The 25,454-nt window shown below is 39.2% G+C and overlaps 1 protein-coding gene across 3 annotated transcripts; it reads left to right on the top strand.

The window, feature by feature from the left end:
- The first annotated feature begins 554 nt into the window (after positions 1-554).
- vdac1 (voltage-dependent anion channel 1) lies at positions 555-24,842 on the top strand. Of its 3 annotated transcripts, none has more exons than XM_079834710.1 (9): positions 555-846; positions 1,757-1,826; positions 6,541-6,590; positions 10,248-10,400; positions 10,507-10,559; positions 14,021-14,248; positions 16,038-16,188; positions 19,347-19,404; positions 24,023-24,842. In XM_079834710.1, exons 2-9 carry the CDS (start codon positions 1,760-1,762, stop codon positions 24,112-24,114), a joined length of 852 nt encoding a protein of 283 aa, XP_079690836.1. In that variant the 5' UTR covers positions 555-846; positions 1,757-1,759; the 3' UTR covers positions 24,115-24,842. The 3 variants fall into 3 exon arrangements, with proteins under 3 accessions (XP_079690836.1, XP_079690838.1, XP_079690837.1); XM_079834712.1 differs by having other exon boundaries at positions 755-846; positions 19,347-19,408; positions 24,103-24,842; XM_079834711.1 differs by lacking the exon at positions 555-846 and adding an exon at positions 867-1,280.
- The last annotated feature ends 612 nt before the right edge of the window (positions 24,843-25,454 follow it).

Below are 25,454 nucleotides of genomic sequence, written 5' to 3'. Positions count from 1 at the left end.
AAACTCTTTGGTCTACATTTATACATTACTACAAATAAAACCAATCTCTGGGGCCCCCAAAAGTGCGTGGGCCCTTAGAATCGTCCTAACTTCCTAACCCCCTTAGTGGCGCCCCTGCCATCACTAGTCAGAGGTCACTCGTCATGCGTCGGGTCAGAGGTCACTCGTCATGCGTCGGGTCAGAGGTCACTCTTCCTCATGAACTCGATTCACGTACGGCCGTTACCTGAAGCCAGTGATTATAGTTTATAAAGTTATAAATATGGATATTTTCTTGGCTTCAGAAGGCCTTTATTAACCCCTGGAGCCGTGTGGAGCAGTTATATGACGAATGGGTGCACTTTTATGGGCTTCAAAATCTCAAACCCCATTCACTGTCATTATAAAGCTTGGATTAGCCAGGACATTTTTAATATAACTCTGATTGTGTTCATCTTAAAGAAGAAAGTCATTTTTGGGTAAACTTTCCCTTTAATGATTCTGTAAACTAGATTCTTTCTCTGTCATATTATGTGCATACACACACACACACACACACACACACACACACACACACACACACACACACACACACACACACACGCTCAGCTGTTTCTGGAAGACCACAGTGCGCTCAGATTGTGCCCTATTCGAAGCCTAGCTATTATGGGATGCCTGTAGCGCCTGTCATCCGGATGTGATGGTGTGGATGCTGTGGAATCTGCTGATGTTGCTCACGCTCATTGCGCAGGCGCGGCGCCGTTAGCGTACGCGCTCTTGCGTAAGTCTGTCGTGACTCGTGGCTCTCCGCACGTCTCTCTCATCCTCCTCTCGGCTGAGTCCTGTCCTCCTCGCGACCTTACACAGGTATGTTCAAATCTCACACGTTTCTCCTGCGCTAGATGTTTAATCGGTTGTGAATCTGTTCGCCTGCGGTGTTTTAGCGGCTCGTGCGATCGGGACGCAGTGCATCAATGTCGCGCGCAGGGCCCGGACGCTACAACTAATGCTTTTAATGCGCTCGCGGTGTGTGTGTGTGCATGAGCATAATCAAATAAACACTGGCTGTTTTAATGCATGCATCCTGTTTGTTGTATTGCATGTTGATGGTTTTATTTAAAGCATGCGCGCACGTATGACTCTTGTCATTGTCTCACTGCGCAACAGACGACAAACCAAACGACACACTGAAGAGTTGCAGTGCTGTGTGAAAGACATCGGAGTGATTCTGTGCTCATTCGTCCTCTATCTATCCTGACAGTGGCATATAAACCTGCGCCACAGAGGCTGATGCGTGCATGGTCTGTGTTGATTCATGCATAGAAGAGCATTTGCGTGCTTTCCTTCTCTCAGGCTTATTCCTAGAGAAACATTCGCATGCTTCGCGTATGGTGTGTGTAATGGAATGGGCCTCGTTGGTAAAGTGTGTGTGACGGGAAGTATCCGTGTGTCAACCAACATTTGACTGGTTTTGCTGTGTAAAATAACCATCTTTTTAGAGGCTGCTCGCTGCAGAGCCAACGGGTGAGGCTTGACGTCCAGCCCCGCCTCTCTGGATGCAGTGGGTGGAGCTTGAAGGTCCAGTAACACTCACAACCCTAATCCTAATGAGGTCAAGCTCCACCCTTTAGATCCACAGAGGCGGAGCCGGACGTCAGACTCCACCCACAGCTGAAGGTCATTTGGCTCTGCATCTGTTGATGAGCCGCGCCCCGTGTGTGACCTTGACATGACCTCTGTCCAGCTCACCTGACCTGACTCTCTCTCTGCATTGCAGAAGATGGCCGTTCCTCCGACTTACGTGGACCTGGGCAAGTCTGCCAGGGACATCTTCACCAAAGGATACGGTAGGAGTTCATCTGTTCTTATTTTATTAGCAAGGTCGTAACTCTAGCAAACGATTTGTTGTTTCATTTATTGGTCTTTTACACGTTTTATTTAAAGGAATTAATATAATTGACGGATTAAAAGGGATGTAAGGGAATAAAGAGAATTAAGTTAGGAAGTAATCGTTTTCACTATAGCGTTATTTCCTCTCGATGGAAGTGTAGGTTGGGATGTTATATACAGTTTTTGGTCCATCACTCTGTAAAGTCTCCTCCAGCACATCCCAAAGGCTCAGATGTGAAGATGATCCTTCAAGCTCTCTCTGAATCTTGACATTGTCATCCTGGAATATGGCCGTGATGTGTCTTCTTACATGAGTGTTTAAGAGACGAGAAGCTACACACTCCATCTGTTAGTGTTAGAAGAGCTGTGGCCCAACATATAACATGATAGAAACACAAAAACCACTGCAATCCAATCATTGACTCTAATGCTGCGTTCACAGCAAACGCGAATAAAGTCTAGTTGGACGCTTTAACATTTTGAATCCCTTTGCGCGTCCACAGTGAATTGGACGCGTGTATAAATCGAGCATTTGAAGTGAAATAGACGGGCGTTCAAGGCGCTCCAGGAGAAATGTCATAAAACAGCACTCTGCCTCTTTTCATTTTCATTAAAAATATATATTAAGCATTAATAGCCACACAAATGTGGTCCAGGCAACTCCTACATTATCTTCACTGCATGTATATTTAAATATTCTTAAAAAATAAAGTTATGAAACTTCTCTTTGCCCTCAGTCCAGCTCATGTGCAATGCATGTGATCGCTCCCGCGCGACTTCATCTCACCCTTATAGTCTGCTATTACTCTATTTGCTTGTTATTTATTAAATCCAAGCAATTGGCTGACGAAACCTTGATTAAAATTAAGATACAATTTATACTAGGGCTGAACGATACATCGAATTTTCATCGTCATCGCGATATGAACTCGTGCGATGAACACATCGCAACAGACAGCCTGACACGATGAATGAGGGAAAACAGTTTACATGCGCCAATCTGAGTAACGTACTCTGAATACTTGGATTACTTCCACATTGAATTGCATTTTATAAGTATAGGAATGCGGCCATCAAATCCTGCTTACTAAACATATATTATAAAATATTTAGCTAACGTCAAACGGGGCCATCGGCTCTTGGGCTGGTGAATCAGCGCATGAGAATGTAAAGTTGCACGTCAATAAGCAGGAGCACCGGCGGTGGGCGGACAAAACACCTTTTTTTTTTTGTATGTGAAGCTGTTTCACATGAACATGACACGAGTGAAGCACAAAGCTTTATTTACTAAATAAATAATAGGTTCGCAATTAAATGTTACATCATAGCCATGGAAACATATAGAGAGGAAGCTTTGTGTGGTGAGCCAAATTTAAGTTTGCTTGCGTTTTGCGATCTGGTCACACGATTTTCCACGAATTTAACAATAGGCTTAGGCTTACTCCATTTTATTCTACTGGACATGGAATCTCTTATTTTATTTTCCCAAATCCTCATTTACGTCTCTCTCAGGGGATTCAACGTTTCTTTGTTTGATTAGGCTATATTCGCATCATTTACTGTGGTAAAGTAGAAAACGGAGTAGGACAGATACATTTTACTTAAAATTTTACTTTATTTAACACAGTTTGTGCTGCTATTAGACTTGGTCAAGTTTATGTGTATAGCGCATTTAATACCTGCCGGAGATTTTTAGTTTCGCTTTCTCTCACAGCGCATAATCAAACAAAGTCTAATTTCTTGACCCTGCGGAAGATAATTTCGTTCTTCACATTTTACTACAAGTAGCCGATCAGTTTTGGAACATCAGAAGAAAACATGAAGATATTAGAAAAACGATGCTTCTTTCCTGCTCGTGTCTTCCCTTTCAGCGCAAAGAGGCAGAAGACGCACGTCTGTGAGGAAATATAAACTAATCTTTTCTTTAACTAATATTTAACTTATATTATTTATATTTCGATTATTTACAGATATTTATTTAAATGTTTTACAGGCTGTAGTATGTTTTTCACTGACGGAAGTAGGCCTAATAAAATAAACGCATGTTTGAGCCTTATTTTTTTTATTTTACAAATGTAGGTTTTTTAATTGAGATATATATAGGCTACATATACACTTAAATCTCAATTAAATAACCTACATTTTCAAAATAAAAGTATAAACGAATAATATATTTAACGAATATATAATGAATTTATATATAGCCTATAATATAGGCCTAGGCATGCATGCGTGTGTAGCCGCCACCCCTAACCACCGCGCCACCGCACAGTTGCACTGCCGTGTTATATTTCGTTCTCCCTTCTCTTTCTTTAATATGAAATGCTGTTTGATTTTCCAAGATAAAAAACGCTTTCTTGCCCTGGCTCTGTTGTTCTGGCTCCATCTCTACCTCCCGCTGCTCCTCTTCCGACTCCATTGTGACTGATCACGCAAACTGTGCATTTTTTCGTTTTCATATTGGGGCGTTCTGAGAAATGCTTTGAGTTGCCTTAATTTATTTAGAGAGTAAATACACTCATGAAACCGATAAGTATCGTTAATGTTATCCATTGATTTCAACAATGTAACTGTAGCCTATTCTAAATATCAACTATTTAAATTGTAACTGTAACGGAATACAGTTACTCATTTTATGTATTCTGAATACGTGATGCCGGTACATGTATTCCGTTACTGCCCAACACTGAACACGACCTATTAAAGCACTAAGACATGGGAACAGTATAGCTAACATTCACATTTGAATATTTATCGCAAGTCATATCGTCATCGCAATATTAAACAATGTTATCGCACATCGCAGCTTTTCCTCATATCGTGCAGCCCTAATTTATACAAAACGAAATTCATTTTAAAGAAGCAAGGGCTTCATACAAAACAAAACTTAATATTAAACAAAATATAATAACAGCCAAACTCATTTCTCACCCACTCGCATCTTTGCTTTTTTCATGAATCAGATGAAATTTAAAAATAACATTTATAATATTTAAACATAAATATTAAACAAAATACATTGTTTAATGGCTACAACAATAGGCCTATAGTAGGGTCCAGTACAGATGCATGTCATGTCTGAGGGTTTTTAAGCAAGCGTTGTTTTACCAGTGAATGGTTCATGTGTGCGCGCCTGCATAGAGCGGTTTATTGATCTGAGCGTCACACCCGTCCGCTTCACTCATTACAAGCTTGGTCTCAGAACATGGTCGGGTTTAAATCGGGCTCATAATTACAGTTAATGTGTCGGGCCGGGCTCGGGTAGGGTTGGGATTTATTTTGAGCCCGATCTAAGCTCTAGTGTGAATGAGGCAGAATCGCGTTTGTTACGCATTTGTTGCGTATGGGGCGGCATGACCGCCTGTGGGATGTGCTGAACAAACAAGTCCGATCCATGGAGGCCCCACCTTGCAACTTACAGGACTTAAAGGATCTACTGCTAACATCTTGGTGCCAGATACCACAGCACACCTTCAGGGGTCTAGTGTACTGTTAGACCGATATATCGGGCCGATATTTGCGTGTATCGGCCGATATAATGCTGCTGCGTTCGCCGATATTTTTTTCCCTGCATTATTTCCAGACAGGCGTCCACAGGGCAGCTCTCACCGTCTTCAAACTGTCTTGCTCTCCCTCGCGCATATTAATCAAAATCAGTTGAGAATTGACACTATGGTAAAAGGTGGAAAGACTGAAGTTTCACGTGGAGCATTGGGAGATTTTTTCCTGAATTACCGCTGGTGTTGCTCTACTAGAGATTAAGGAAAGTGCACCTACACTCTAAACAATGCTGGGTTAAAAATAACCCAAGTTGGGTTGAAAATGGACTAACCCATCAATTGGGTTGTTTTAAGCAAACATTTAACCCAACCACTGGGTCAAAACAACCCAATTGCTGGGTTAGTCCATATTCAACCCAACTTGGGTTATTTTTAACCCAGCATTTTAGAGTGTAACCATTAAATGACTAGGTTGTAAATAGTTTAGTATAGTACAGTCAGTGTGCACTTTATTATGCTGCTTGCTTGTTGATACTGTGTGCAATAGTGTCATTATTTTATTTATGCTTAAATATTTATTTTCAGAATTTATTTTCACCACTGAACTCTTTTTTTTTTCTTGTTCTACCTCACCTGTTTTTACTATTTGTTAAATAGTTTTTTTTTAGTTCAATAAATGTTCCTTTTTTAAATTGTAAATTATCATCATGATCATTGTCTTTTTTATGTTGTAAATTGAGGGAGCAAAAGCAGTATCGGCTCCAAATATCGGCTCAAGAAAATCGGCAGCCCGTATCGCTCATCGGCTAAGACTGATGAAAAAAAATCGGTATCTGCACTAAAAAAAATCCATATTGGTCGATCCCTAGTCTAATGGAGTCTAGTGGACCTGTCTTGGCAGCAAAAGGGAGACAACACAATATTAGGAAGGTGGTCATAATGTTATGCCGGATCGGTGGATATACACACACACACAGTCCCTTTCACACAGTTGGTGGAAACTTCTGACAGATAGTTAAACTGGATGTGTAATTCCCTGAGCTATGGAGATGCACGAGCCCCAGAGGATGCTCAGGTTTATGGCCACTGGTTGTTTTCATGCGGTCGGATCACACATCGATCGCTCTTCATGTGGGTTTGTGTTAGTGACGTTTGTCTTTGTCATTCGCAGGTTTTGGTCTTATCAAGCTGGACTTGAAAACGAGGTCAGAGAATGGATTGGTGAGTGGATTTCAAGACACAAACAGCGCATACACACCGCAGTGATGCGTTTAAATGTCCATTTCACAGTTTTAAAAAGACAAAATTGTCCGTGGGGAGTCAAGAGTCTGTCCTGAGGTTAATGTAGAGAGCACTTTTTGAGCGTTTACTCGTGCTACACTCAGACCTGCCGTCAGCAATGAAAGCTGATATATGATCATCTTTAGTTTAGGGCTGGATGATGACGCTGATTTCACGAATCGCTTTCATTGGGTTCAGATTTTGCTCTGTTTAAGGAAGGCTCTCTCAGCTGAGCCCTGGCAGACGGCACATTACTATAAATGACCAGCGCTTTATATTGAAGTGCTTTATTTGGATATAATTATCAACACTCACATAAGACGGAGTTGTTTTCAGACATCTGAATTGCACATAAAGCACTTTATATATTTAATGGTGCAATCGTTTCTACTCTAATTCGTTGTTGAAGTATAAACATTAAAGCGCTCTGTTTTCATGACAGGTTTATAGTTCATATAGTGCATAATTATATCAGCTCCACACTAACGCTTGCCATGACGTTCTTAAGGAATTTCGGTTGTTTTGAACTAATAAGTGCAGTTACTAATGATATTATGTGCAATTTTCTTTTGGAAATGCAAATTTGTGAGTAAAGCACTGAGCTTGAGTTGAGATGCGGATAAAATGAACTTTTAATAACAAGAGTAATGTGCAAAAATAAAAATAAAACCTTACAGTAAGTTTCTGCTCTTATTAAAGGTGTCCAAACTTCTTTAAAAGGCGGCCAGATTCAGTGTTGTGGACACACTCGGCGGCCGGCTCCTTTTCTATTGTGTGTGTGTGTGTGTGTGTGTGTGTGTATAAACATGTTTTGTGTTTTGAAAACATGATAGATTTGACAAAAGATAGAGCTGACATCACAGTAGCTTGAGATAGGACACAGATGTAAATTTAATACACAAACAATATCTGTAAAACTCGTTATTTAAAGGGTGAAATTTAAATATTATTACTAGACTTAGAACTCTATTATTTAAATTAACAAGCGCTCTATTTAGATCACCACAGGTACAATCTCAAACCTCACTACTAGGGCTGGGTATCAATTCAGATGTTCCGATTCGATTTCGATTCGCAAGCTCTCAAATCGATTCAATTTGGATTCAACTCAATGAATAAAGATTTAATTTAAATAGCCTACTATATTTATAAAAAAGAACAGTGAACATGAGTTTACAAGTGGGTAATTAAAAAGAAATTAAGAGCCACAAACCTGTATATTAAACTCTTTTTATTTTAGGTACACTTGTGTACATTAAAACAGAACCCATCTCTATATTTCAAATGCATACAATGATGTTAAATACAATACAATTTAGTTTTTATGGATATTTTGATACACTTATTCTAAAACATAAAAAGGATATTGGATGATTTTCAGTAAATGACAAGCATTTCTTGCAATTTAGCCGACCGTCATTCAGACTCTGTCTGTTTTTATGGCGGCTTTGATTCGTGCCCCGGATGATGCATTATATTTCGTCACTTTCTGTTATTTGCGTGCCTTCCTTAGATGCGATTGCTATTCGATTTTATCTTAACGACAAGCATATATGCCATACCGGGCAGGATCGACTGGAAACCCCCAGGGGAAAAAAATCGATTCTTGGCCTTGAGAATCTATTTTGAATAGACCACATTCTAAAAAACGATTAATAGAAAAATCTATTTTTTGCCCAGCCCTACTCACTACATGGAAAAATATAGTTTTTTTCCACATCGGTTTTGCAGAGTAATCGGCACCGATAGCTGATTGGTGGAACAATCGGTTATCGGCAAAAATCCACAGCGATAGTTTTTCTGGGTTGCGTCCATTGCTGGAGCGGCTGAGACGGGTGCGCTGTCATTACACAGTATTACCCCTTTTCCACCAAGGCAGTGCTGGGTAGAGCCCTGCGTTTCTGCCAAAGCCCGACGGGCCCCGACTTTTTTACACCCCTAAGGCCTTCGGGCCAATTTTCCCGTCATACCTCAAACGCGGGCCGGGCTTCGGGCCTTTTTAGGCTTCTCCTTCATTTTATATTTTAGACATTCAATAATTAAAAGAAACAATGAGATGTGCTGCGCTGGTGGAAACAACATGAGACCATGAAATCACGAGTCCGCAACTGTCAAGACTGACTCGCACAGTGTTTAGAGGACGCCGCCATGCAACACGCATCGCCGCAAATGAGTAAAGCAAGCCAACACGCAAACTGCCACAAGTGAAACTGAAAATAAGCTAAGTCTTAGATGCTCAAAAACACAACCATCTTCATTAAAACGAATGAGACTAAAGGCTCTTACCAGTGTTTAGGTCGCTCGTTCTCATAATGCGGTCTTTGATGTTGAAATGCGTTTGCAGCGTGCAACTGATCCGCGGTTGTATACCACAAACACAGCATTTATTCATAATTTTTTATTTCAAATCCAAAAGTTGTTACTGAACATGGCTTGTCAGAATTGCAATTCTCTTTGTTTACACTTTCATAGATATCACGTTTTAAAGCTACACTGTGTAACTTTTTTTAGTTTATTCTTAGCTAAAAACACTTAGTTCTTTCAAAAATATATGTGCTCATTAATGTATATTTACTTCTTTCAAGTAATAAAGTATTCTCGTAAGTTTATAATATGCCATTGTAAACACATACGGGTGAGGGTTTGAATGCGGGTCGCCATGTTGCCCCTCCATCTTGAAAGTACATTAGCCAAAGAGGGACATACCCGTAAATTCAAGCTTTGCCTTTGGCGTTTTAACACTCGATGGCTCCGTGTCCAATGTGGACGAGGTCGAACTGCATGTTAATCTTGGACTAAATCAGCCACCGTAGGAGTTAAGAATTGAGAGGAACAGAAACTAATATTCACTTTATGGTCATATACCTTTTAACCACTAGATGGGGGAAAATATCACACAGTGTAGCTTTGACATAGTACATTTAAACAATGTTTTATTAAATTCATTAGGCTACTTTATATTTATATAGCCTAGTACTTTAGATTTAGCTCACACAAGTGGCAAAACATTTAAATATAGGTTATAGCCTATAAACATTTTAAATTAGAAACTGACAATAGGCTATACAAAAACAGCCGACTCTCGTGTTTTCTTTCGTTTTTAAACCCTTTTAAAAGCAGGTCATAAAAGACCTTTGTTTTTCCACCTCCAAGAACGTACAAGTGCTCTCCATTATTTAATTTTTTTACCTAAATGCCAGGTAAGGTGTCGTTTCCTTGCTTTACCCGAGAAAAAAAGCCATGTTTTGACTTTGAAACAGCGCACCTGGAAAAGACTGACGGACATCATCCGCGTGCAGTGTGAAAGCTGTAATCCGTTAACATGGGTACGGAAAAAAATACGCACTGCAAACGGAGTATGTGTGAAACGGGCCTTATGTTGTTGAATCGCTCTTGCGGTACTTTATATCATGTGCTGATCGGTCTGCGCAGCGCCGATGCATCTCGAACAAGCCTGGTGTGTTTCAGTGTTTGTGTTTCTCGCTGTCTCGCTAGCATTACTGAGAAAGATGAGACGTATACAGTGATGTAAGGCCTGGCTCTGTGGCAGCTCATATTTTCTCATACTTGTTCTCACTGGTTCTCCCGCTACTGTAGGAATTCAAAAGCTCGGGCTCAGCTAACACAGAGACCAGTAAGGTAGCAGGAACGCTGGAGACCAAGTACAAGTGGGCCGAACACGGCCTGACGTTCACAGAGAAGTGGAACACGGACAACACTCTGGGCACAGAGATCACTCTGGAAGACCAGGTGAGAGACCTGAACAACTGACCCGGGCGGTGCACACCAAATACACGTCATGTGATGCCAGTTACACGCTTGCCTTTTAACATGACCGCTGCTTTATTTCCCCCAGTTGGCCAAAGGGCTGAAGTTGACATTTGATTCCTCCTTTTCTCCAAACACTGGGTAAGTGTCTCGTTCACCACGTCTGTGCTTCAGTACCATCAATGCAGGTGTAGCCAATGAGAGATGTGATAAATCATCGCCGTCGGGTGGAAAACTTGTGTCCCAAACCGCTACGCTTTTCAGCAAAAGTGGAAAAAGCATTGTAGTTTTTAAATTGTCAACGTGTATGTATGTAACTAGTTCTTTACTTACCCTGACATTGTAGACGATTCAAGATTGAGGCGGGTTGAGAGTTATGAGATTCATTAAAATATACAATATTTCCACCCGACAGCGGTGATATACAGCATATAATGAGAGGGATGTGGTGGCTTTTGGATGCGAGTGTAAACTAGGGCTGTACAATTTGAGGAAAAAAAAAAAACGTTTTTAAAAATGTTATTTAATTGATAAAAAAAGGCAATTTTTTCTGCAGAATTTGGCCAATATTGTTATTTATATCAATATGGCTATATAATAGTGATGATGATGAATGATAATAATAATAGTAAAAATCATATTACTAAATAAAAATATAAAAATGAGTAAATACAAATATTACTATTAGACTATTTCACTGTAACATGGAGAAATAATGGGTTGAAATAATGTTTTTCCATTATAGATGTAAAATGTGATGTCTTAATTTCTTCATTTTTCAACATTAAACCATTAAACTTATTTTGACTGAAAATTGCAGGGATCTCTTGAAGCTTCTCTTTTATTAATAAGCACTTATTATAAGATGTTTGGCGCATGTTAAAGCAGATGCCGATGGAGTTTGTGAGAAGTGGCATTTGAGACTCTGATACGCTGAAAACGTCAAAACGCTGGCGGTTCACAAACTGCTCGCTAGGACTGTGCGGTATATCGAGTTTGTACAATATATCAATATATTCTATATATACCGTGTATCGCCATTCAACCAAAAAATACAGAGATATGATTTTTTTTGGGGCCATATCGCCCAGCCCTACTGCTCGCGCGTAAATTAACATGGTGCCACGCTTCACTCTGAAACACGCAGCGCATATATTATTTCATTAAATCACAGCTTTTGCGATTCGATAATTTCACGTTGGTCACATCACAATTTTGCTTTATTCGGATTAATTGTGCAGCTCTCGCTTCAGTGGTGTTAAACAAACGCATGAAAATCTAGTTGTACATTAACTCTATATTAGTTGAGGACTTCCTCATATTAACCCTCTGGGACTGTTCGCGTGACGGTCAAAAATGACAGATTTTTTTTATTTCAATGAAATGATTGTACTATATTTTATTTCGATAATATTTTTAATCTATGTATTTTGTGTTTTTAGGGGATTTTATGGTACTTAATTGTATTTATGCAGTAGTTATAATTCATTTATTCAATTTTTAAACATGGGCCTGAAAATGAAATTTCAGCTTAAACGGTCATAAATCTTGAATGCTTTAGATCACAGACTGAAGTTTGGTCTCTTTTTAAAGACGACACTTGGCAGATTTATTGCTGAAGTGAACTTGAAAAAAGTTATAAAATCTATTCTCAAATTGTATTAAATTTATTGTTATAAAAAATGCACAAAAATACCTTTTTCAATTTTTATATGAAATATATATATTTTCTAGGGCTGTCAAAAGATTAATCGTGATTAATCGCATCCAAAATAAAAGTTTGTGTTTACATAATATATATGTGTGTGTACTCTGTTAATTATTATTTATATATAAATACACACACAAGCATGTATATATTTACGAAAAAAATATTATTTTCATATATAAAACATTTATATATATTATAGATTATATAAATGTATATACAGTATATACATGCAAATATTTCTTAAATATATACATGAATGTGTGTGTATTTATTTATATATAAATAATAATTAACAGAGTACACACACATATATATTATGTAAACACAAACTTTTATTTTGGATGTGATTAATCGCGATTAATCTTTTGACAGCCCTAATATTTTCCAAAGCAAATTTTACTCTAAAACTGAGAAAATCAAAGCCATAAATCTAAACGAGTTGTGTTTCCAAATTTGAGGTTGATATCTAAAAAAATGAGCTTTCAGTCAGATTGTGTTTGGCTGCACTAGATGAGATTCGTCTCCCATTCATTTCCAATGACCGCGAACAATACAAGTGACCATTTTTTCAGGACCATTTAACCTTTTCAAATCATGTCTGTTTTTTTTCCGCAAGTGCCAAAACCTTTATATTTTCATACCATTCCGATGAAGAAAAAAAACCCTGAAACATAACATTTTCCCAAAAAATGACCGAACAGCACCAGAGGGTTAAGAGCAGGGCTCTGAACCGGTTCAAGGAACGAAAACGAAAACCGGAAAAGAAATCGTTCTGAACAGAAACATTAATTTGAAATGACCATTAACCGGTTAATAACGTTATTTTATCGTTCTCTTTTAATATTTTAATTTGGCAGTGACCAATCATGAATTGAGTAGCTACAGCATGTGACGTTGACGGATCAAGCGTGAGTGAAATGCACCATCATCTATGAATCTACCGGTAACGCAAGTCAGTATGAGCGCGCATTTACACGCCTCAAGTACATTTCTTTCCCCGCTGAGGTCTACAATGAATGCGCAGGTATTGGAGGACATTATTTTCGAACGTTTAAATAAGTAGTACGGACTTTAAGCTCAAATAGTCTGATTTAGGCTAGTTTGTGGATTTCGTTTAAGCCTGTCCAAGTAGGCTATAGCATCTATCAAACATTTTTCCCATAGTCTTCCAGATTGCCAATACAGGACAGGTCAATGTTTTCTATATAGACGGTTGATGCTTCGTATTAAATGGTATGTTATATTGCATTAAATGATCAAGCTTTTAATAGCTGACTGAATTTGATTATGTGATGCAGTGTTGTGCAGTGTTTGCTTTGAAATTAGCAGTTGACGGTGCATTAAGAGCAATGGTTATCCAGTTTATTGATCTTATTCAAGCAATTTTTAAAACAAGTCGTGTTGAAAAAAAATGTATGTACAAAGAATGTTCTCACTCTTCTGAAAAGAATTCGGCATATTTTCCGCTCCTTTAAAACAGGTCAATATTTGTCCCGCTGTTTATGCTTTGTAATTAATGCAAGTATTTCTGTTGTGGTTTTAAAAATGTTATGAAATAAATATTCAAGTTTAATTATCATGCGTTATATTATTATTGAGTGAAAATAAGTCTTTATTTATACATATTTGTTTAAAGTATAGGCTAAATTAAAATAACGTTATTAACCGTTATTTTTTCAAATCAAACCGTTTTCGGAACAGTAATGTTTATTGAGGAACGGAAAAAACGGAAACGTTAAAATATCAATTCTGCTCGGAGTGAACCAATTAATATTTTTTTCCGTTTTTAAGCCCTGGTTAAGAGTTGTTGTTTTTCCACACAAGTCACACAAACACAACACCAACACATTTCTGAAAACACGTCCTCTGACTTTTCTCTGGCTTCCTCTAGCAAGAAGAGCGGGAAGATCAAGAGCAGCTACCAGCACGAGCACCTCAACCTGGGCTGTGACGTGGACTACGATATCAACGGCACCGCGGTGCATGGAGCCGTGGTCGTGGGCTTCGAGGGATGGCTGGCCGGGTACCAGATGACCTTTGAGGCCGGCAGGAACCGCATCTCCCAGAGCAACTTCGCTGTCGGCTACAAGACCGACGAGTTTCAGCTCCACACAAATGTGTACGTACCAAACGCAGTATCTGCATCAGTGAGATGTCCAGCGCTGTTTTTCCAGCCTCAAGGTTAGACGGGTGGGTTATTTATATACGTTTATTCCCTGGCGATTGGATTTGTCAAGGGCTTTGCGGCAGGAAGGAGCACACTCATGTCACCGCCTGCTTCTTTATATCATTGAGCCTCAAATAAAAGAGCTAGTTGTGTTTAGGGCTGCATGTGATGAAGACTCGTGCACTAAAGCCCTGTTTACACCTGGTGTTAAAGGGATAGTTCACCCAAAAATTAAAATTAGCCCTTGATTTACTCACCCTCAAGTCATCCGAGGTGTGTATGACATTCTTCTTTCAGACGAATATAATCTGAGTTATATTACAAAAGTCCAGGCTAATCCAAGCATTAGAATTTGATTCATAGTTGCTCTGTTTTTGAAGTCCATATAAAGTGCATCTGTCCGTCATATAACTGCTCCACGCGGCTCTGGGGTGTTAATAAAGGCCTTCTGAAGCAAATCGACGCGTTTGTGTAAGAGAAATATACATATTTAAAACTTTATCAAGTAAACTTTCGGCCGACCGCCTTCTGTGGAAAAGTGTTGAATGTTGAAAGTGAAATTCAAGATGACGAGTGGACCTGGTCGCGTTTGTCTTTCCATCGGCAGGGGAACTTTCAACACTTTCTCCATAAATTGAACACGGAAGGCGGTCGGCCGAAAGTTTACTGATAAAGTTTTAAATATGGATATTTTTCTTACACAAACGCATCGATTCGCTTCAGAAGGCCTTTATTAACACCCCAGAGCCGCTGGAGCAGTTATATGACGGACAGATGCACTTTATATGGACTTCAAAAACAGAGCAACTATGAATCAAATTCTAATGCTTGGATTAGCCTGGACTTTTGTAATATAACTCAGATTATATTCGTATGAAAGAAGAATGTCATACACACCTCGGATGACTTGAGGTTGAGTAAATCATGGGCCAATTTAAATTTTTGGGTGAATTATCCCTTTAAGAAGCGTTTTGGTTGAGCTTGTCCACTTCCGTCCACTTCCAGAGGGAGTTAAACACACATTGCTCTCGTAGTGAAAACGCTCATGTGGTCAAATGCACTGGAACAGCCTCTAAAAGACGCCCTACTCTCCTCCCACTGACCTAATGCTAAGCATTATGGAATGTGTGCTAGCCAGACGGGATTTAAACTCTCGGCTGGAGACACAAGTTTGGTTTGAAGATGAGAAACGTCCCAAGCTCAATGTTCTCTCTCCATTCCTGATGTCTAACACACACTCACAGCGTTCGGCTGCTCTTGAGTCTGTCAGAGCAGAAACTAAAGCTGATGCTCTCCGTGTGTTTCTCCAGCGTCTCCGCTCGTGTTCATATGGAAATTACATGAGCTTATTTCATCCAGTAGATCTAAAGATCTGAAAAACACCCGCCCATAGACCGAAGAAATCAGGACACAAGTGGCTGAACCTGGACAAAAGAGACGGATTAAAACACCTGGAGTGAACGGGAATGTGCCTGTGATCCGATCCACCAAACGCATCAATACCAGGTGTAAACAGGGCCTAAGAATGGATGAGCTTCATCAGTGCGGTCACTTTACAGTAAAAACATCCCAGATAGCTCACGTGGTCTCTAAGATGTCTAAAGAGCACTTTGTCGAATAACAGAAGGTTGTTGTTTTGTGTTGTGGTGTTTATTTTCTCATCAACACATCCATTTACTGCTTTAGAAAGCTTAGTTTTGAATGTAAAAGATTTTAAAGATGTGCTGTTTTCAAACCGCAGGAATGATGGAACAGAATTCGGTGGCTCCATTTACCAGAAAGTGAATGAGAACCTGGAGACGGCGGTTAATCTGGCCTGGACCGCCGGCAACAGCAACACCCGCTTTGGCATCGCTGCCAAGTATCAGATCGACGCCGACGCTTCCTTCTCGGTATGTGTCCAGTAAATAAGGGAAGTCAGCATTGCCACATTTAAGTTTGTATATTCGACCCAGGGTTTCTTTCAAAGGTCAATGCAGTCATTTGTTGGCACCTGTAAGCATAATAAAGGCACTGAATAAACCCTGTTATACGCGCTGGAGCGGCACTCCTCAAGGTGAAGGCACAAACATCATTTAAAGTGTTTTTAGGTTCAGTAGTGTCCTTGGAGAAAAGGATTTTAGATGGTTTCTTCTTAATAGAGGGAAAGTCTTTTGTAAGAGATCCAACCAATGCCTGCATTGAAGAATATAACAGATACATGTTTTTGAGTTGGACTGTTTCATATAAACAGAACTTTCAGAATGAAAATAATTGGATTGATTTAACCCCGAGGAGTCTGAGCTTTAGAAGTTTTGACATGCTCTGACATTTGTGTTTTTTTCAGTTGCTTATAAACACATTAATGGCAAAAGTGTAATTACAGCACAAACTGGGCTACCAGAATATGTGAGCAACATGTATACACATGCTTGTATTTTTGAGAGAAAAATGTTTATGCATGGTTTTTGAGAAAACAAAAAAAATTGTTTTAAAATTAAGGCCTCAAAACACACAATAGATATCTATTCACTAGGGATGGGCGATATGGAGTTAAAAATGTATCCCGATATTTTCTAGTATTTATTGCGATAACGATATCAATGACGATAAATGTAGTATCATTCCCCATGTTTTTGGATACAAGTGAAAGCTGCATGCATTCTTGAGAGTCTCAGAAAAACAAACAATGATCTAGTAAAACGTACCTGTCATCAAATAGGCTCCTATAATACATAAAAAAAAAAAATTAAATAAATAAAAAAAAAATATATATATATATATATATATAATTAATTATTTTTTTATGTGAAATTCCACACCAGCCTTTTCAGAAATGGAAAAGTTGCAGATATAATTGTCTTCTGTAAAAGTGCAGGTAATGTTTAAATAGTGCAACTGTGCTAAAAAAACATCACACAATACAAACAATAATAATTTTGAAATCAATGACAAGTTTTACATGTAAACCGATTCTGTATTTATTCATACATGGTGCAAACAGTGGTAAAAATAGCAGAGACAGCAAAAGTAATTATCCCAAAAATGTCTTCAGATTGCAAAAAAGTTGAAAATAATGATTTAATGATAGAACTTCAGTAATTTGAGTAAAGATAATAATACCACGAATTCTTCTACTGTGTGTTGCGTGGGCACCACAAGAAAATTCTCTCCCCAACCCCCGTTCAGCTGTACAAATTGACGAACGCAGCCAACGCGGCCATCATAAAGTAATAACGGCCAGCAGCGGCACTGTGCGGATGGGTCGCGCCATCAACTAGGCTTTATCGTTATTATCGCTGGAAGACAAATTCTTATCGTGGGGAGAATTTTTACCGGTATATCGCAAACGATAAGATATCGCCCATCCCTACTATTCACAAGACTTTTGACTCATGAGTGCATTTGCCTAGAGTTTTTGCTTCAAACTGATGTGATAATCATTGAGCCTATTCATTCACATAAAACAATACACTGATTTTAAATTTGTAAGACGTTAAAGAAGTTTTTCTTCACAAAGCCAGTATGCGAGGAGGCGTGATAGCTATAATGATGGATATCAGCTGATAGGACAAAAGAACATAATAGCCTACACAGTGACCTGCATAATGAGCTGCATAATGAGCTGCATAATGAATGAGCTTCATTCAGGTGTGTGATTGAGAGCAACAAGTATTGTACTTATCTAGTAAATGCATCTTGATTTAAGAATGTTTACATATTTAGACTAGAAACAAGACAAAAAATGCTAAGAAGAGCATTTTTTATACATTTTTATGTTTTTGAAAGAGGTCTCATGCTAAAAAATGTAATAATAAATAGTAAAAATTAAGATACAATTTATACAAAACGAAATTCACTTTAAAGAAAGCAATTAACTTTCCAAATTTTTTTTTTTACCTTCTACAAAACAAAACTCGATAAAATAAACTTTGATATTAAATAAAAAAATAACATTAGGCTATAATATTTAAACATCAATATGAAGAAAGATACGTTTGACCTGTGTTATATTTATAGCATCTGAGCAGACATTTGCGAATAAAAGCTTTATTGATGTGACACTAGGCTCTTTTACAATAAACACATTATAATCTGTCCAAAACAAGGCAAATAAATATTTTCTAAACAGTCTTGCGTGTATGACATGCAGCAGGATTCATATTTAAACGGTCTTTGTGCGTTTAATATTCACAGATGCTAACAGAATAAACTTAACAGAATAAAGCCTACCTTACAATCAGCCCTGAATCCGTCGCTTTCAGAAATGAACAGCTTTTTATGAGGAGAATTATAGCTCAATGCGTCTCAAAACGGTGTAGCTGAAGTAACGTTACAGCGCTTCACTAGATGTGTGTGTATGAGTTGATGCGGGGATCGTCAGTATTTGAATCTGAAAGAGCGCACGATCCGTGGGTGTGGTCGCATTAGCGGATAATAAAGTGGCTCGCGAAAGACTGACATCTATCACTTTTCAACCAGATTACATAAACACAGAATATTTGTTTTTGATTTGGTTTACAGTGTTTAAAACCTGACATTTCAGCGTTTCTTTAGACATATGTCTCATGTTTGTGAGACAAGTATTCACTAAGTTAGAGGTCCTTTTCTGAAGACTATCTGAATGAACGTCTTTGACAGAGAGGCTGCAGATCGCACATCATGTTTGTTTTCTTTATTTTGCAAAAACATTTTGTTTTTATTGTGACTGTACACAAAAAAAATAGAAACTTAACATATTATAATGATGTATAACACTTGCCTGGTTGATAAAAAATGTTATTTGAAGAGAGCCGATCGCGCCGGCGCGACCACTGACTCGATAGGGTTAAAGCAGTGTGATTGTAGCCTATATGACAAGAGCCTGGATGAGATGTTTTGTTGAATATGTTCAGAAAGGAAGGGCCTGATCTTGACGTTTGTGCTGGTCAAACCTGTGATGATGATGCTGTATTTACAGTCCAGCCGGTCATGAAAGACGAGCCCACTGTTTCTGAAAGGGCTGAAATCTAGATTATATTTGTTGTCTGTGACTGTTTTTCCACTCATACACTTTTTTTCTGTCTTACAGGCCAAAGTGAATAATTCTAGCCTCGTCGGCCTGGGATATACTCAAACCTTGAAGCCTGGTGAGTATATTTATAGAAGTAAATTAAGTGCAGCAAGTTTTGTTTAAAACGCCTATGCAACCGTATAAACCAGGCGTGTCCAGTTGAGTGTTGAGTTGAGCTCCAATCCTACACTAACCTGCTGAACCAGATACTCACAATCTTCAGGATTGATAGAAATATTTAGGCAGGTGTGTCTGGCAGTGGTTCTTGGGGGAATTTAGCAGTTCAGATGGGGATTGCTAAATTTAAATGATTAGTTCACTTCAAAATGATAATTTCCTGATATTTTCCTCACCCCCATCTCATCCAAGAGTTTCATGTCTTTCTTTCTTCAGTGGAAAACATTACAGGATTTTTCTGCTCATAATGGACTTCAATGGGAACCAACGGTTGAAGGTCCAAATCACTGCAGTTTCAGAGGAAGGGCTTCAGAGGCTCTGATCCCAGATGAGGAATAGAGTCTGATCTAGACAAACCATTGGCCACATTTTCAACACAATAAACATTTATATACTTTTTAACCTAAATTGCTCCTCTTGCGCTGCTCTGCGACACCACGGATTCTGTAATCACGTCGGAAAGGTCACGCTAGACGTAGGCGCAAGTGCCGCCCCAAGAGAACGTGCAAAGACTAATACAAACGCCCTTTACCAAAAAACACTTGATCTCCAGTTTCAAAATCGTCCGACATCATTGTTTAACCTTTTTTTTTTGCTAAAGGATGTTTGTATTGGTCTTCGCACAAACACGGGGGCGGCACTTTGCCTACATCTAGCTTGACCTTTCCGACGTGATTACACAATCCATGGTGTCGCAGAGCAGCGCAAGATGAGCAATTTAGGTTAAAAGTATATAAATGTGTATTTGTGTTGTAAATGTGTCCGATGGTTTGTCTAGATCAGACTCTATTCCTCGTCTGCGATCGGTCAGAGCCTCTGAAACTGCATTGATTTGGATCTTCAACCGTTGGTTCCCATTGAAGTCCATTATGAGCAGAAAAATCCTGTAATGTTTTCCTCAAAAAACTTCATTTCCACTGAAGAAAGAAAGACCTGAACATCTTGGTCATGTTCCAAGATGGGGGTGAGTAAAATTTTCATTTTGAAGTCAACTAATCCTTTAAGTTCATGAATAACTTAAATATTCAGCATTTTTTCATGTTCAGTTTCACCTTAAACCATTTACAAGGTCTCATTGTAAAGTGTGCAGTTATCAGGCCTGCCAACCTGTACGCATTTTGACAAAGTATGCTGGTACGATTTGTTACTCTACCCTACGCAAAAACCTGGTGACGCCCATAGACCATAAGAAAATATGGATGACGCGTCTTCACTGCCTTCCACTGAAGAAAAGTGAAGCCGTAAACGTCTGAATATGGCGCTGACATCTTGCGCAGATTTGGGACTGAGGGTGCTTCTCAATATCCCTCCTCGTTTCCTCACTCCTCCGTCCTCCATCCTATGACCCGGAAACCGACCGATCTCAGCCATCTTGTAGGACATCTCAATTCTCGAATTGCATCGCGAGGGGGCGAGGATGGAGGAGTGAGGAGGCTTCCTGAGGAGTCATGGGTCTATCCTTAGCGGAAGTGTTTTGTCGACTAAACGTGACGCGCGTATTAATTCTCCTCCCCCTTCACATCTTGCCACGGTTTATTCATTATTATTATTATGTTTACATGTACAAGACACAAATGTATGTCAAATAACAACAACTGACAGTTGCAGAATTATATCAAAGCACAAGAACATGAACGAAACAAACTGTAATACTATAAACAAATAAAAAGCAGTTAATTACTGGGAATAATTAGTTGTTATTAATAACTGGTAATATTAAATAAAATATGGACAAATGTGGTATTTTGTAGGGGTTGAAACGATTACAATATAAATAGTTATCTCTAATGTTCAAGAATCCCGATGTGCAAACTAAATCCGGCGGTGCAGAGTCATCATTATTTGACGACGCTTTGAGGTGACGCTAAAGAGAGCGAGGATATATCATTCCACTTCATTCAATTCCTCCCTCCTCGCTTTTTAAGTTTAGTTTTAGTTCGTTATTTGATGCTATAAAAACGGGGGATTGTGATTGACGGCTTCTCTGAGTGAAGTTGTCTCTGAGGCACTAACAGACTTTTTGCATCCTCGTTTCTTTTCCTAGCTTCCTTTCCTCGCGTCTTATCTCCACCCCTTCAGGATTGGAGGGAAGGACGCAAGGAAAAGACGCGAGGAAAGGAAGCTAGGAAAAGAAACGAGGATGCACAAATAAGAATTAAGAAGCACCCAGATTCTGCGCAGTAGTGAATTGGCACAAGTCCGCAAATCAAGCAACCGCAAAAGATGAAGAGTACGACCAATCATAGCACTGGGTTCATTCCCCAAATAACAAGCGGGGATGATTGACAATGGAGATGGTGGTCCAGTGGGTTAAACCACTTAACTGATATGCGGAAGGTTGCTGGTTCGATCCCAGGTTTCACCTTGAGCAAGGCACTTTACTTCAGGGGGATTGTCCCTGTAACAAGTGCACTGTAAGTCGCTTTGGATAAAAGCGTCTGCCAAATGTATAAATGTAAATGTAAAAGGACAAATGCGTAAGGCCTAACATTAAAAAGAGACTGTTGTCTCAGTGTTACATGAGCTCTAGCAAACACAAACGTGTGTGTGATTCAGAAAAAAATCTGCCACTGTATCTTTAAGAGCTTCGCGGATCCAGTACACTGATACACACACACACATCTCTTTTCAACTGTCTGAAGACATAACCGACTGTTTACGAGAATATTCAGACATATTTTGTGTATTTGTCCGTTTGTGTGCTGCGCAAAAGGAAGAGAAATCTGTTTATTATTGCACAATGTTCATTCACTATGAGAAGCCTACAGGGTGATGTGGCTGCTGGATTAATGTGTGTGTGTGTGTGTGTAAGTGTGTAAGCTGGAGCTGAACTCAGCAGGGCATCAGACACCCCTGGTTTAAACTATTTAAAAAGCTTAGGCTTGTGTTTGTTTACCAGTGCAGCATTAAAGGAACACGCCACTATTTTTGAAAATAGGCTCATTTTCCGTCTCCTCTAGACTTAAACAGTTGAGTTTGACCGTTTCCAAATCCATTCAGCCGATCTCCGGGTCTGGTGGTAGCACTTTTAGCATAGCTTAGCATAGATCATTGATTCTGATTAGACCGTTAGCATCTCGCTCAAAAATGATCAAAGAGTTTCGATATTTAAAACTTGACTCTTCTGTAGTTACATCGTGTACTAAGACTGACGGAAAATGAAAAAGTGTCAACATAATTTTCCGTTAACATAACCACCGTGACGACCGGCTTACACATTGAGCGCTGGGACTATTTTCAGGCGCTGTGTAATATCTTTCCTCCGCTGAACTCATGGTACAGCACAAAGTTCCTTGACTATTACGCAGTATATTTCCTAGACATATCGCAACTAAATTAGAAAAATATCGAAAGTCTTTGGTCATTTTTGAGCGAGATGCTAACGGTCTAATCAGATTCAATGATCTATGCTAAGCTATGCTAAAAGTGCTACCGCCAGACCCGGAGATCGGCTGAATGGATTCGAAAACGGTCAAACTCAACTGTTTAAGGGCGTTTTCACACCTGAAAGTCTGCACCAAGGTCCGAGCCGAAGTTCATGTTTTGATAGATTTTATACATTCGGTTAGTTTTGGTTTGGTTTCACATTGCAATTATGCGAGCGCACTAAAGACCTTTACATGATTGCGTCCTGTCGTCATCATCTATGTGGGCGGCATCTTGACATTGATTGGTTTGTAAACGGACGTGCCGTCAGCGTCTTTGACGAGAATAAATGAAGAACAGATGCATATCATTGCCACTAGTGAACTTGCATTGCTTGACTATTTCTTTTTGTTTCGAATTGTTTCGTTTAAAAGTGGACGTTTCAATCTTTCTCTACACATATTTCTCATGTCTGTGAGGCGGAGTTTGGGTTTATTTATGAGATGTGTTCAAGAGCAATTGTGACCACGCCGGCGCCTTCATGTCACGATTGTTGCCTATTTGCTTCTTTTTTATTAAATCCAGGCAATTGGCTGATGAAACATTGATTAAAATGTATACAAAATGAAATTCACGTTAAAGAAAGGCTTTCTACAAAACTAAACTTAATGAAGTGGTCAACATCATTTTTGACCTTCTGTCTTCTGACATATTGCGCATCTTTTCACTTTTCATAATCAATATAGCCGAGATTAAATGTAAAAATAACATTATAATATTTAAACTTAAACAGGAACTTCCTGTAAATGGTCTGAAAGTCCGAACCATACAGAAAATGCTTTCACACTAGAAACGAACCAAACCTTTGCTCAGTTCGATCCGGACCGAGACGACCTCTTTTCGTCTGACCAAATTTCGTCTGTTTTGTCTGGGGGAGGTTTCGCACCTGTCATTTTGATTCGGACCAAACTGAAAAGTCAGAAAATCCGGACCGAACAAGGTAGGTGTGAAAGGGCCCTAACTCTAGGGGAGTTGAACATGAGCCTGTTTTCATAAATAGTGGCGTGTTGCTTTAATACTGCTGTACTAAACTGATGTGTATGCAGTTCCTCTGCTGTTCTGTGTCTAACTCTTCCCATCTCTTGGCTCAGGTATTAAGCTGACCCTTTCTGCTCTTCTGGATGGGAAGAACATTAATGCCGGCGGCCACAAACTGGGCTTGGGTCTGGAGTTCGAGGCATAGGAGGATTGCAATAATCCTGACTTAATTTTTTTTTTTTTTTTGAATACCTATCCTCACAAACCTTGTTTCTGTTAGATTCCCTGGCCAAGGACACACACTTGGTCGATTTATGCATTAGTGGTGGCTCACTTCTTCTTCTTCAGAGGGTGCAACAGATGTGTATTTCCGAATGACACTGCTATAGGTCACACAGAAGCATACATGGCTTTAAAGATGTATTTTCAGTACATTATTTATTTCAGTGTTGATCATGACAGAATATTTTACTAATGTATTGGGGGGGGAAGAAAAGCCGTTGGCTAGAAACAGAAATCACTAACACTAGCTGACAACATTCCTGATCCACGGTTTTCACCCAGCAAACCTCGAAAGAAGGGACCCGTGTGTGAGAATACACTCCAGGGCTGCTGTAGAGCCCGTCACGTCTTTAGTTGTAGTCGCCAGCCTTTTGGGTGCGTTCGGTGTTTGTCTTGTCTGTGCGAGTGAACCCACACGTGTATCTTGTCCACTCTTGTTTTATTGCTGCATACTGCCTGTATCTTTCATGGCGCAACTCTTTCAGCTGTCCCTGAACCGAAGGAGATTGGGAACGGCCTTCAGATGAGCCGGGGAACAGCATTAAACATCTGAGTATGTGGATGTAGTCTTCCGTTTTTAACTGTAGGGTTAGAATACTGTGGATTTGGCAGTATGGGTACTTTAAGTTGAATAAAACATTTGAACCTGGACCACACTGATGGATTGTGCAGTTTCATTTCATACTCCGTTAAAAGTATACATATATTAGTAGTTATTATACGCAAAAAGACTGAACCTTCATCCCTCACATCCTGTAACAAATCCTTCCCTCGCGGGTCAAAATGACCCAAAGCCTGAAAATTACACCTTTTTTTTCTTCTCTAGAAAGCTTAGTTCATTTAATGCTGTTTTTATTTTATTTTCCTTTTAATTGCTAGATTTGATCAAAAATAAATAATATAATTTAACTACTTAAATTCAAAATAACTCTCCAATACATGCATAACCAGCTCAAATCAGCTTAAAATATCTCCCATTGGTGGGGAAATATTAATATAAGATGATATTTCATGACTCCTATAGCTCTATATGGAGCGGATGAGCTGCTCCGCTGGGTCCTAAAGTCAGTTTCTCTTCAGGATGCATTCAGAGACACGTGTACACATTATAATACCATTTTTGGTAAAGTTTCAGCATTTTTATTTTTAAATGAGCATTTTTTTTGTTTTTTCTTTGAGTACTGAAGCATTCCATTCATTTCTAAGGGGGTCAAATTGACCCGACCTTTGAACCTGGACCACACTGATGGATTGTGCAGTTTG

This window comes from Gobio gobio (assembly GCF_949357685.1).
Source record: "Gobio gobio genome assembly, chromosome: 14".
Taxonomy (NCBI): domain Eukaryota; kingdom Metazoa; phylum Chordata; class Actinopteri; order Cypriniformes; family Gobionidae; genus Gobio; species Gobio gobio.
Note: the sequence above shows the minus strand (reverse complement) of the source record. Positions and strands in the feature narration are given on the sequence as shown.

Excerpts from the sequence above, each read along its gene's own strand:
- vdac1 (XM_079834711.1), top strand. Across the intron at positions 10,560-14,020 it reads TCCTTTTCTCCAAACACTGG|CAAGAAGAGCGGGAAGATCA; the intron begins GTAAGTGTCTCG and ends GGCTTCCTCTAG. Across the intron at positions 16,189-19,346 it reads ACGCCGACGCTTCCTTCTCG|GCCAAAGTGAATAATTCTAG; the intron begins GTATGTGTCCAG and ends TCTGTCTTACAG.